Here is a 12,929-nt window from a genome sequence, read left to right on the forward strand (position 1 = left end):
GTTCAGCTCAGTGTGCAGGATCCCCTTTAGATGTGGGACACTGGAAGTTTCTGATCAATGGAACATAATCCAGCAAACCTGAAGGAAAAGTGCCTAAGAAACAACTGCAATGTTGAAAAGAGTTAGGTTGCTGTGAAGAAATGAACTTACTGTTTTTTCCTTGGAATCTTTTGTCTCACCAAAGTGCTAAGTGTTATGAAATAAAGAAAGCCAGAGAGCCATTCTCCATCTAGCTTTGACAGACACAGAGCACCGTAGAATCAGCTGAAACACAGAGATACCCTGCTCGTCACATGGAGAAAGTGGCTATTGCTGTGAGAATGGTAATGGGGGCCAGGACAGGAGACCCCTTCATGTGTGCCTGGCTGGCTTTTGGTGCTCTGTGTACAATCTGCAGAGCATGGGGTATGTTCAGAGGTACCTCACTGTCACTTGGGGCCTGACCACAGGCTTCCAGATGTCTCTAGGAACATCCCCAGGATGTGAACCATATTCTAGGCTTCCTCTGCTCCCTGGCTATCTTCAACTGTAAATTCCAACTCCAGGCACAATAGTCTTCCTTCAACTGGGAGCTCTATTCAGATATGCTCCTTAGTTCCCCCAATCTTCCCTCGGCCCTACACTCTGTCTTCAGGTCTTGCTTTGTTTCACCCCTTGAAGCCAGGTCATCCCTCCCAGATCATAGGCTGAGCTCAACAACGCTGTACCTAACCAGGGTGTGGTCCGAGACATTCAGCAGGAGAGGAATATAAACTGAGGCAGGGCTTCTCACTAAATAGTACAAGACTGGAGTGATCTGCCTGGACCCCTTCAGTTTACCTTCCAAAGTCCCATAAAATATTCATTAGACTTTATCAGGCTAATGGTCTTCAAAAAGAGTAATTTTTTGAGACACGAGACAGGACAATATAAAAAGAACATTAAGGAAAAAAGTCTTATTTCAAAACGAAAGGAAAAAGATCATTTAAGATCCCTGTTGGTATTATCTATTCATGAGAAGCAGTACATTTACTCCAGAGTAGGATAGGGGGCGCTTTGATGCCCTCACCTTGGGGTCACCTTCACGAAAAATTCATTTGTCTCCCCTGCAAAAGATAGCAGGCCCGATGGAGGTGATGCCAATGAGAGACATTTCAGAGGAAGACTCCATGGGCCGGAGGGAGTGCAGAGAGTAAAGGAGAGAGTCCAGTATGTCTCCAAGGTACACACGTACAGGGTCAGGAGCTGGTGACACTATTCTCCAGTCTTGTTATCTCTTAAGCTTCTTGTTTCTTGTCCTGAGGCATGCTAGGGTTGACTCCTATTTTGGATCGTTATCTATAACTCATTCTCTTTAGGTCAGAGATTGTGAATCCATCCTCTACCAACATCTCTAACCAATATCTCTCACCAAACCATCAAGGCTGTTTCCAAGCCCTATGAGCAGAAGTCTTGGGTTCCTATGAGAGGACATGTGTGACTCAGTGGCCTCCACCAAATCCAGCTCAGGAGCTTCCATTTGTCAACTTTCTTTTCCTTCTCGGGTACAGGGCAGGGAGGAGCTGAGTTCTACTAAGAAGACTAACTCCACTGGAAGTTATTTTCTTTCAGTTGAAAGGTCCATGGGTTTATACCAGCTCGTCAGAGAAGCTTTTAAATAGACACAAAGGATTGGGGACCCAACTCCTTCTTTGTCTTCTTCCTTAATGGCCTTTCCTCTTGCTCCTTTCTAGCTCCTCATTCTTTCCTCTTCCATTTCCTTTTCTCCCTCTCTCTTTTCTTTACCCTTTCCCTCCCTTATCTTCATCTTTACTTCTACTTTCAATCTTATACCTGTTTTATAGCCATATCTACCCCCAAACTTAGGGAAATTGTTCCAATTGAATTTTTTTCTCTACTAAAGAACTAGGACAATTTTATTCAGAGAGTTTTAAACTAACACTGCTACCTATTTTCCAAATACTTGTCAGCCCAGAGAGCTGGTAATTTTGTGGCCAAGATAACATGCCTATAGTCAAATACAGTTGGGCCTCTGTAGTTGTAGGCTCTGTATCTGTGGATTTAACCAATTTATTGACTTAGCGAAAAGACCTTGACTCAAATAAAAAATAAAAAATGTATGGCAATGCAGCTCAGTGAAAAGGCCCTGAGTTCAATCCCCAGTATGGAGAAAGAAAGAAAGAAAGAAAGAAAGAAAGAAAGAAAGAAAGAAAGAAAGAAAGAAAGAAAGAAAGAAAGAAAGAAAGAAAGAGAAAAAGGGAGAGGGAAGGGGAGGAGAGGAGAGAGGAGAGGAGAGGAGAGGAGGGACCAAAGCATCTGCTCTGACTTTTCTGGTCATTGCTCTGTAAATAATACATAACAAAAACTTGCATAATGTTTACATTGTATTATGTATTATAAGTAATCTAAAGATGCCCTAATGTATATGGGAGAATATACATAGATTATATGAAAATACTTTACTATCATTTGAGGTTCTTGAGAATTAGCAGATTTGGTATCCACAGGAGATCCTGAAGTCAATCCTCTGAATTCTGAAGGGTGATATATTTACCTGATGATTGGATTCTCAGAAACACCAGAAGCAATTTCTCATCATGTTTGACAATGAGCTTCTATAACCTCAGTATATGTCAATCATTATGTTCTTTATATTCTCTGCAAAAACAATTTTTGACCTGAAAATCTCTTCTCTCATTTTGTAATTAGAATTAAAAAGTGTGATGTTGCATTGCATATTTGATTTTAAGCATTGCTTCCCCTTCTTTTCATTAGATTTGTGACAAAGAGTGGCATTACTATGTCATCAATGTGGAGTTTCCTGTGGTCACTCTCTACATGGATGGAGCAACATATGAACCATACCTGGTGACCAACGACTGGCCCATTCATCCATCCCACATTGCTATGCAGCTTACTGTCGGTGCTTGTTGGCAAGGTAACCTTATGTGGAACCTTTCTCCCTGCTCTCTGTACAATCTATGAAAGATACTGATAGAGGAAAAGGAAAACCAAGTGGTACAAGAGTTAGCTCAAAACACGTTGCCAGCACTAACTAATAAAACAGGACTTATAAGTATCAATCCAGACACTAAATCTGTATAATAATGAAACACTTGGCTAGATTTTTATTTAAATCAACATGTGTAGTGTCATGTTTGTTTCTGAGTTGCTAGTGCCATTCATTATTCTGAAATTTTATCTGGTTCCAATTGGGTTGTACAGAGAAAAGGCTGAATGTAGAATATTGTGGTAAAGTTGCTATTTGGGTCTGGTGCATGCCAGGATGATCAAAAACCAACGATCTCCCTTTATCCCCACACAAATCATCCAATTCCCCAACCCTCTATTCATGAGGCTCAGTAATGCCCATGGTTGTGGGAAGCAAGCTGCCCCACAGGGTAACAGGCTATTTTCAAGGTTGCTTCAGCCCTAGGACCTAACCCTGATCACCTAATCCCCAAATCCAGGCCCATCTCCTTTTCGGAAGCAGGAAAGTGAGCTTTCTATGAGTGCATGTGACCTTTCTGACTCTCACTCAGACCTGGAGAGTCTTTGCTTCAGTTCTCTAAAAAGTTAAGATTTTTGTTTGTTTTTCAGTTTTTTAGTATAATGAAAGAGCAGAGAAGAAAGATGCTCCCAAATAAGCAGATTAGTCATTTGACATCTGACCCAATCTTATATTGATAGATTCTGTGAAAACTTCCAAGATTTGTAACTTGAACCATTCACCACGGGAGACTAAAAGAAGTACAGGAGACTAAAAGAAGTAGGCTACAGTGTAATCATCTGTCAGTATTCCCAGGGGATTGCTTCCAGTGCCTCATGTAAATACCAAAGTCTATAGATGCTCAAGTATACTTGAAATGGTGCAGTACTTGTGTTGAACCTATGTAAATTTTCTCGTGTATTTTAAATCATCCCTGGATTTCTTGTTACACTTAACACAATGTAAATACTACATAAATCTTTGTTATATTATATTGCTTAGGTAATAATGACAAAAAAAGTCTGCAAGTGTTCCATACAATTTTTTCAAACAGTTTTATCCATCCACAAAACTTGTGTACATTAGTTAATTTTGTGAGACACAATACCTAGCAACCACAATTCAAAGGAAGAGAGGTTTATTTGGCTTATGGTTTCACAGGGTTCATTCCATGGTTAGCTGGCTGGCCCCAAAGCAGAAAAAGTATGTGGAAGGTCACGGTGGAGAAAAGCTGCCTCCCAGCAGGAAGCAGAGCAGGGAAACAGCACCAAAGAGGAAAAGGCCAGGGACCATAGATGGTACCCAAGGTCGTGCCTTCATAACCCACGCAGACATACCCAGCAGTGTGCTCCACCAGTCCCATGGGTGGCTCCCAAGCCAATGAACTTGACACAATCAAGCTTCACCATCACACTGAGAATTTGGAGGGGCATCAGTGTAATAATATGTCTGCTGAGGGCCAGCGGACCCAAGAGCAAATCCATAGGCCCTCTAGTTAGACAAAGAATGACTTCTGGACATGGTACAGAAAATGGAAGAGTATATAATGCTGCTGACAAGCACTGAGGATACAAAACTCAAAAAGGAGATAAAGGTGAAAGAAGAGAAGATGCTCATGAGCTGAGGCCACCTGCTTGATGTCTGGCATCAACCATATAATAGAGAATTGCTCATTAAGAATTTCAATAAAATGTAGCAATGAGAGTTTCTTCAGTACACCAGGCTTTTCTAGGTTATCAGGAAAGGAGATTATGTCACTTAGCAGAAGATCATGAACTTAATTGGTATACCAAGGTTCTGATTTAGAGGTTACACAGAAATCATGAACCATTCAACGCATCTCTGAAAGAATGCTGTCCCTTAGTGTGGCTCACAGCCCCAGCTACTACTATGGATATTACTGGACATACCTGAAGAATGCCCATAAGGAAAGAAGACCCAAGTCATGGCACCCCATGAACCTTACTGTGATTCTCCCCAGAGGACCTCAGAAACCACATCAGCCCCAGCCTATTACAGAAACCTGCCCACCTCTGCAAGGCCAGCTGCAAGTACCATTATCCTGCCTTTTATGCCTACTTCCTAGAGTGGAGAAAGAGTCCTACCAAATATAAAGTAGTTGTATAAAAAATTAGGATAATCCTTAAGTAAATTAGAATGGGCCAAGTTTTGCTGCAGAAACAAACAAGTCCCAATTCTAAGTTAATTTAAATGATTCTCACTTAATATTCACTGCAAATCAATAGAGGTTCTTCTCTTCTCTTTTCTCTTCAGTGTAGGACCCAAGCAAATAGTGCAGCCATATCTTGAAATATCCAGAAATAGGAAAAGAAAGTATAGGAAATTGTGCACAAGTTTTAAAATCTTCTACCTACTGGGGATGCCAATCATTTTATTCACATTTTATTGGCCAAAGCAAGTAAAATGGCCACAGCTACTTTCAACATTGGTGGAAAGTGATATCTACAAAGATATCTGGGAGAAATATTCAAGATATTTATGAACAAATAGTATTGATAAACAACAGTTTGTCCACACCACTGATAAATATTTGTTGATTCTCCTTACATAAGCAAGGTGCCCACTCTTCCTAAGTGAGACAACCCAAAAGTCTCACCTATTGCTGGTCCAAGCTCAATGTCCAATCAATCTGAATGACTCATAGTGACCTCTTCCTCAGTGGGAGACCCAGAAGAAACTGTAGAGCAGATGGAGATGTGGCTCTACTTGATCTGGAGACCTGACACTGACAATGATAGGAAAAATCACTCACTACCACCACAACTATGATATCTCCTTTCAGTGCACACACACACACACTCACACACACACACCACTATCACTACCACTACCACCACCACCACCACACCACGCACCACTATAAAACAATGGAATGAGACAGAATAACCAAAAAAGCACTTCTGCTGAGAAGGAGGAAGAACTAGAAATACAACAGTCTTGATCCATAACAGTTCAGAAATGCATTTAGGCAGATGACATGCAGACAGAGAACATTCTTTGAGGCCCTTGACTCCATTCATCAGAAGATGTTTCCTTCTCCAGTATCTCCCTCGGGATGCATCTGATGAAGGCATTGCCACTCCCTAAATACCAGTCCTAATATATGTTTACAGTTCACTTAAAAGCCATTCTGCAAAATGTATTTCAAAGATATAAAGCCTGTGTGTGTGTTTATTTGGTAGAAAGAACGAGCACTAGAGTATTCACAAGTATAGGATTGCTCTTCCTTGGGAGCAGGTATGGTCATGTCTTCTTCTGCCTATTTAACTGTGCATGGAAGTGCCTTATGTCATTCCTTGGTAGAAGCTTTAAGACTACTGTTGCAAAGAGACCTTCCACATACAGAGAGGTGTTCACAATCCTGTGAGAAGTGTGATTGGTCCCAATTTGTGGACAAGTAAGGCAAGGCTCTGACTTACTCAAATTTTCTCACCCCAGGTCTCCAATACCTATGCTTTTTTCACTGTGGCTCATTGCTACGTGTTATTACTTGATCATTTTGTTGGTGTAATTGTGTGTTACAGAAAAGGCAGGAGCTGATGTGTACTGATGCAAATGCTATAAATCTTTAACCTTTTGAGATTCCAACAACCTTGTGGTCAAAGAAAAACAAAACTGCTGCATTCCACTTGCCATATATGACCTTAAGTGACCATCCAAAGAGCAGTGAAAATAATTTAAGCTTTGAAGTCAGAAAATTTTGAGTTTGAGTCAAATTTCATCTCTGCCACTACCAGTTACGTGGACCTTGCAGGATCCTTAACTTCTCTGAGCTTCAATTTTGTTTTCTAAAATGAGAATATAATTTACCATACAGAGTTATGATAAGGAGCAGGTTCTGGGCACATCTTGTATGGTTGGCATGTTTTATTGAATGAACATGTAGATTTTTGAATATCTCATTGTGTCTCCCCCATACCCTCCTCTTTCCTTTCATTTGAGCACAACACTTCAGACAGTCTAGAAGGCTTCCGCATGCTCTAGCTTCTGCGGTCTCAGCTTTCCTCACTCCCTGTATGTCCTGACTGTAACCCTTCCCCCAGGACTGACCCTCCCACATGGATCCTGCCCTACCAGGTCCATCTAAGGGGCAGAAAGAAAGTTAGTGAGGCTGGAGAATTGTCAGGCAGAAGCCAGGCTTTGGAAAGTGGGCCCTGAAATGCAGGGCGGGAACCTGAATGTGCATTCTTTTTGGCTATACAGATTTCGGCATCTTCCCTGAGAAGATTGATAGCATATCTACAAAGTTTGAGAAGATGAAAAAATTCTGTGAAAACCTTTTAAAAAATAGTCTTGATAGGATGAGTAGGATTTCACAGATCAGCAACAGAGAAGCTTGGTCTGGACATACTCAGGGTTCCTACTGCTAGAACATTCATGGACCAGAAGGAATGGAGAAGAAGCTGGAAAAAGGAGTGCAGCCTAAACCCTGGGACATCATACCGCCTTCTTAAGGGGTTTCAGTTCCCATGAATACCTACATCTTTCTTGGAGCTACATTTTTGTCTGGAATAGATGCATCAAAAGATCTTTCAATAAGATGAAGCACTGTGAAATTAATGGCCTGCAATATAGCCCTGACCTCCACATGTTTCTAAACCTTCTGCCACCCACTTGTATACATAGGATAAGCTCTCTGAGTGAAAGTCTAATTGCCTTTGGTCCTGCAGTTGTGGGGAGCTTTTCAGGTGCTTTTGAAGTTGGCAAGGGAACTAGTTCTCATCTGTGAAATTTCCAATCTGAGTTTAACAATGGGAGTGGAAGATGATTTGATAGCAGCTGTTGCTGGGCTCTCCTGGGAGTTGTCTCCAGCACTGTTGCTGGGCACTGTTCTGCAGCCCCAATTAGCCTACTGTGTCCTGTTAGTGAATTGAAGTTGAAAGCCAGTTCAGTGGAACTTCATTTTTGTTGGTATTTTTCCAGTAATTAAAAAACTGAGACTTCATTTGCACTTAAGAAATGTTGCCAGTAAGCCTAGAGCATGTAGTGTCTCATAATTGTGGAGAAAGACTTTGGCAGCCAGAATAGGCATTGCATCATGAGAGGTCTCCTTCCTCTATATAGCTGATGCAACCGCATTGCCATTGTTACAGAAAATTATACTGGAGATGAAATGTGAAATATTATATCTTCCAACTATATGATACGCTGAGTTCTTATTCTCTCGAAATCGAAGAATGAGTCCTAAGAACAACAGAGGTTAAGGGGAAGATATTTATTGATAAGAAAGCTCCTGAGGAGCAGGAGAGGGACCCAAGTGGGTAGCCTGGGGAGCCCCAATTTACAGAGTGGCTGATGTCTCCCTAGACTTCATTAGGTTCAGTGTTTGTTCTTTGAGGAAGTATGTAGATCTGGTCATCTTGTCTTTATCTTGAGGCCTGGTCTGCAGCCAATGTGTTTCCAGTGCAGCTGTGGTGTGTTTCACCTTTATCCTGACTCTCTTGAGGGCTCAGCCCTATCTGACTGTCTAAGATATTTCTACCTAGCTTACCTGTGTATAATGCCATCATTTGTGTGCCCAGGGTGACACAGTACTCTCAGCATGGAATGAGACCCCCTCTCACAGCCAAGGCCACTCTGTGCTGATTCAGACATTGCTGCTTCTGTTCAAATACCAGGATCCTTGCTTCTCTAGGTATCATGTATTGTTCTTTTTCTGTTACTGCAATACAGTACCTGAGGCTGGGTTCTTTATATTAAAAAGGAAGTTTATTTAACTCACAACTTGAGAGACTGAAGGTCCAAACAGCATTGTTCTGGCTCTTATGCATCCCCCTTTCTCAAAACTATGTCACCTCGTGGTGGATTTTATCACAATGATGAGACAAGTGTAAGTGGGAGAGATCGTATAGGGAGACAGAAAGCCAGAAGTCAGTGAGGGACCTGTCCTATGACCACCCATGAAGCTCCACATTTTAAAGCTCCCATCTCTTTGCAACACTGCCTCTCCAGAGACTAAATTTCCAGCCCCAAAACCCATGGAGGACAAACTCAAATTATAGCAGGTCACAGTAGGGGAGGATATTACTTAGAAAATTAACATCCCTTTCCTCACATTTCTTACTCATCCCATTTGTAACAACAAAAGTTCAAGTTCTGCTCATAAACAATAAAAATTGTATGCTCACATCTGCTTGTTCTCTGGGCCTAACCACCAAGGTACTGTAAGCCAGCTCTGCAAGGAAGTGAATCAGAAAGGCTGCTGATCATGCCAGGCCACTGGCCTAGGGAATCCTGCGGTTTCTAGGAAACACTACTCCCCACTCTGACAAAAGCAGCTTGTTTTACCTAGCTTGTGTTAGATTGTCTCGGAAGGAGTTCTTTTACTGAAATAGCCAAACATATTTGAAGAAGCACCATTCCAGGCGTATGTCTAGGGAGACACCATCCTGCCGCTTGTCCGGTCCCTGGCTATTCTTGGTGGATCTCATTACAGAGTTCCTTACCTGTGGCTTTACCCCTTGTGATGAGCTCATCCCTGTCTCTGCCCAGGGACGCCCCTCCCATATTCGGGACCCTAGCCTTCATAGGAAGCCCGGCCTTGCCTACTCTTGATGACATCCACTGTTCTTAGATGAGGACAGCTTCTACCCTAGATCCTGTCCTTGCTGACTCTTACTCCTGCTGAGGCAGCATGAGACTGAGAGTTAATGTTTCTAAAACTCAGGAGGTGGTAAGGGTCACATAAGGAACCCTCACTGTAGCTTTTGGGAAGAGTCAAGGAAAAGAATAGAAATGGCCCAGAAGGAGTAAAAACACAGAACTAGCCTCCCCTCACCCTGAGAGGTGTAGTCATCGATAGCACATGATCCTCAGATAGTAGAATGGGAGCCGCATGTGGCTCTGAGATCTGTTGCTTGCTTTCAGGTCCTTTTTCTGCCATACACTGACATTATTGCAGACATTTGGGATACACGCTAGCACTTAATAAGCTTGGTCTCATTTAGATCAAATTTCTCACAATAAAGTCTGTTTTGAAACTACTCCCCCACCCCAGGGTCTCTGCTGTTGGGGGAAAGAGGCACATACCACATACTCTCACAGTCTGCCTTACAGTCAAACAGCATTCCCTGGGGAGGGTTTTGTGAAGCTCCAGCTCCACAGGATGCCCCTTTCATAAGCGGGTCAAGGTCAAGGTTGAGAAGTGCAGCATACATCACCCCTGTCCCTCCACATTAGAGAGCCATGATGGGCCTTTGCTTATTGAAAGCTCTCTAAGGCACCCTAGGAAAGCATCCTCTGTAGACACTACTTAGCTATGTTTCTCAGCATTATTTCACTGTGGAACTCACTCTGTAAACCAGTGTGCCTGAGGCATCCTTTGGGATATATCCCCTTGGAGTTGTTAATGCAGATCTCTACCACCCCCCCCATTCAGTTGAAAGTTTGCAGAGGGCAAGGACTGTCTGTTGTCAACCCAATTCTCAGGCTCCAGGATCTGGGAAAATTAGATAATTAATGTTGGCTGTACTAGAATCTAGCTTTGAGCCTGTTTTTATTAAGGTATGTGCCCCAGTCTGACACAAAGAGGTGCCTAACAGAGTGTCTGAATTTAGTATTATGCACACTTAAAAATCAGGAAAAGATTGTTCTAGGCCTTGGAGTCAATTTGACATAGGGCTGCAAACTGATTTGAAGACAACAGAGGTGCAATCTGGTTTAAATTTCGGTGAATCATGTCTGTAAAAAGTTTAAATTATAACTCTAACTTTGTTTCTTATTATGAGTATTATATTACTTGGAGAGTTTGAGGACAGTCTTAAAGCAAACAATATAATTTCAGTGTCCCTTAGAGACATGCTGAAGGAGGGGAAAGACCCCTGAAAAAATTAAACAGGAAACTCACACGGAACATCTCATCTCAGGGTTCCTGGGCACCTCACTCCACTATCCCTGTCCCCACATTTCACTCGCTCACTATACTGGACACTGTACCAAGCTGGGCTCTCCTTCTACCTCACAACTACCCTATGCTACAGGTATAATGATATCCCCATTTCTCATATGAGGAAACTAGGACTTAGAGAAGATAAGCATGCCATCAAGGGTCATATAGAGCCGAAATCTGAATGCATAGTTGTACAAGAGGGATGACACAATTAAGTAGCCTGATAAACCTTGACAACCAAGTAAGGAAGGCCAGAGGATTTTGGAATCTGAGGTCAAATCATTTGCCCAAACGTTTTTGGCATTTTCCCCACAGATTAGGCAAAGTCAAGCTGAGGCTTAAAAAATAACGATAGGCCGGGCCAGGGATTTAGCTCAGTGACACCGCATCTGCCTGGCAAGCGCAGGTCTTGAGTTCAATCCTGGGTACAAGAAAAAAAAAAAGAACTACAGGCTCATAAGACATCATAGTCTGGGGTGCAGATGCTGACCATGGAGTCAGTAGAGGAGTTTCACAACCTCACAGTTCACAACTGTTGTTCATCTTCCCTGTGTCTTTGAAGAGTCTTGCTTTTCTCAGACTCTGTTCTTTCATCAGGACAATGAAAGCAATATTGTGATGTCTATGAGAGACCTTACAACTCCATGAGTTTAGGTCCCCAACTCCAGAGTGTTGATGTTTGAGATCATCCCTAACTCATATGTTCTGCTCACTATAATGTCATAAAAAACGTTTGCTGGGAAAGCAGGAAACATGGCACATAAAAGTGAAAGGGCTGAGAAAGCCTGCTGAGAAAGCGTCGTGGACGACGATGTCGACAGACCATTTTTCTCTGCAATCACCTGTGACCTACAGCTACGTGAGTGTCCCTCAAGGTTGTGTGGGCAGAATTTTTAAAGCAGCAGCTTCTGGGGCTCTATTACACACTTCACTTAGGCTTTGTGTTCCAAGGGTGTCTCCATGTCCGAAATGAAGAAATAAGAGAAAGCGAGATTTCAGACAGCCTTGCCATTTGCATTGCTCAAAATTGACACCCAACCATCCATGAAATTGTGTTCATTGAGGGGTATCCCCATCGAGCAGCCTTGTACAGAGCAGTATCTAACTCCAGCAAAAGAGAACATAGCCCCCACTCTTTCCTGTGTGTTTCTTAGACTAAATAGCAGTGGGAATGACAGCAGAAAAAGTCAGGAGAGGTGTCCTGGACACACCTTGTACAGGGAGGAGACTTCATGCATTCACATTCCATAGATAATTTACTTCAAATTATGTTTAGAAGAAAATGAATTTTACTGACTTGCAGGCTGCATTTATAGTAACGAGTCCCCACCTCTGAGATGGAAGAAAGCTGAGGAGATGAGGGATGGATATATAGCTCTCTTTATTTCCCAGTGCGAGCTCTGGCTTAGGCTCAGACAGGGTGCATAAATCACGTTTGCAAAATATAGCTGCCCCTCAGTATCTACAGGCCATTCATTCAGACACTCTGTAGATTCCAAAATTCAGAAAGGCTGAAGTTTCTTGTATAAAACATTACAGTATATGCACAAAACCTATACACACCCTCCTGTATACTTCAGGGTATCTCTATTACTTACTATACCTGGTATAATGTAAAGTCTATGCAATAGCTTTTGTACTGTATTATGTACAGAATGACAACAAGAAGAAAGAAAGTTGATGAAAATTAAAAAAATATTTTTAAATGTCTTCAATAAGCAATTTGTGGAAGGGCTGGGATTTAGCTCAGCAGTTCTGCAGCCAGCCTTGCAAGCACAAGGACCCGAGTTCAATCCTTGGTACCAAAAAAACAAAAACACACAAAAACATACACAATTTGTTGAATCTGTGGACATAGAATCTAGGGATGGAGAGGGCCAACTGCCCTACTGTTTTTCCAGATAATTGTGTCTCTCAGCAAACTTGACACACATCACTGGGAGTCACCGCCGAGACCATTTGGCATCTACAGGGCCCAGTGTACTTAGGCATTGACCCCAGCATCAGATCAGTCCCAATCTGCCTTTCTTTGAGAAGCCCTCCTTGACCCTC

The 12,929-nt window shown here is 42.3% G+C and overlaps 1 protein-coding gene across 1 annotated transcript in view; it reads left to right on the plus strand.

The window, feature by feature from the left end:
- Clstn2 (calsyntenin 2) overlaps positions 1–12,929 on the plus strand; it is a 141,035-nt gene that overhangs the window by 100,016 nt on the left and 28,090 nt on the right. Inside the window, exon 13 of the mRNA XM_010608225.1 lies at positions 2,755–2,917. Within this exon, the coding sequence (XP_010606527.1) occupies positions 2,755–2,917 (163 nt within the window). The remainder of the gene's footprint in view (positions 1–2,754; positions 2,918–12,929) is intronic.

Source organism: Fukomys damarensis, unplaced genomic scaffold (genome assembly GCF_012274545.1).
Source record: "Fukomys damarensis isolate Sample0158 unplaced genomic scaffold, DMR_v1.0_HiC HiC_scaffold_37, whole genome shotgun sequence".
NCBI lineage: Eukaryota > Metazoa > Chordata > Mammalia > Rodentia > Bathyergidae > Fukomys > Fukomys damarensis.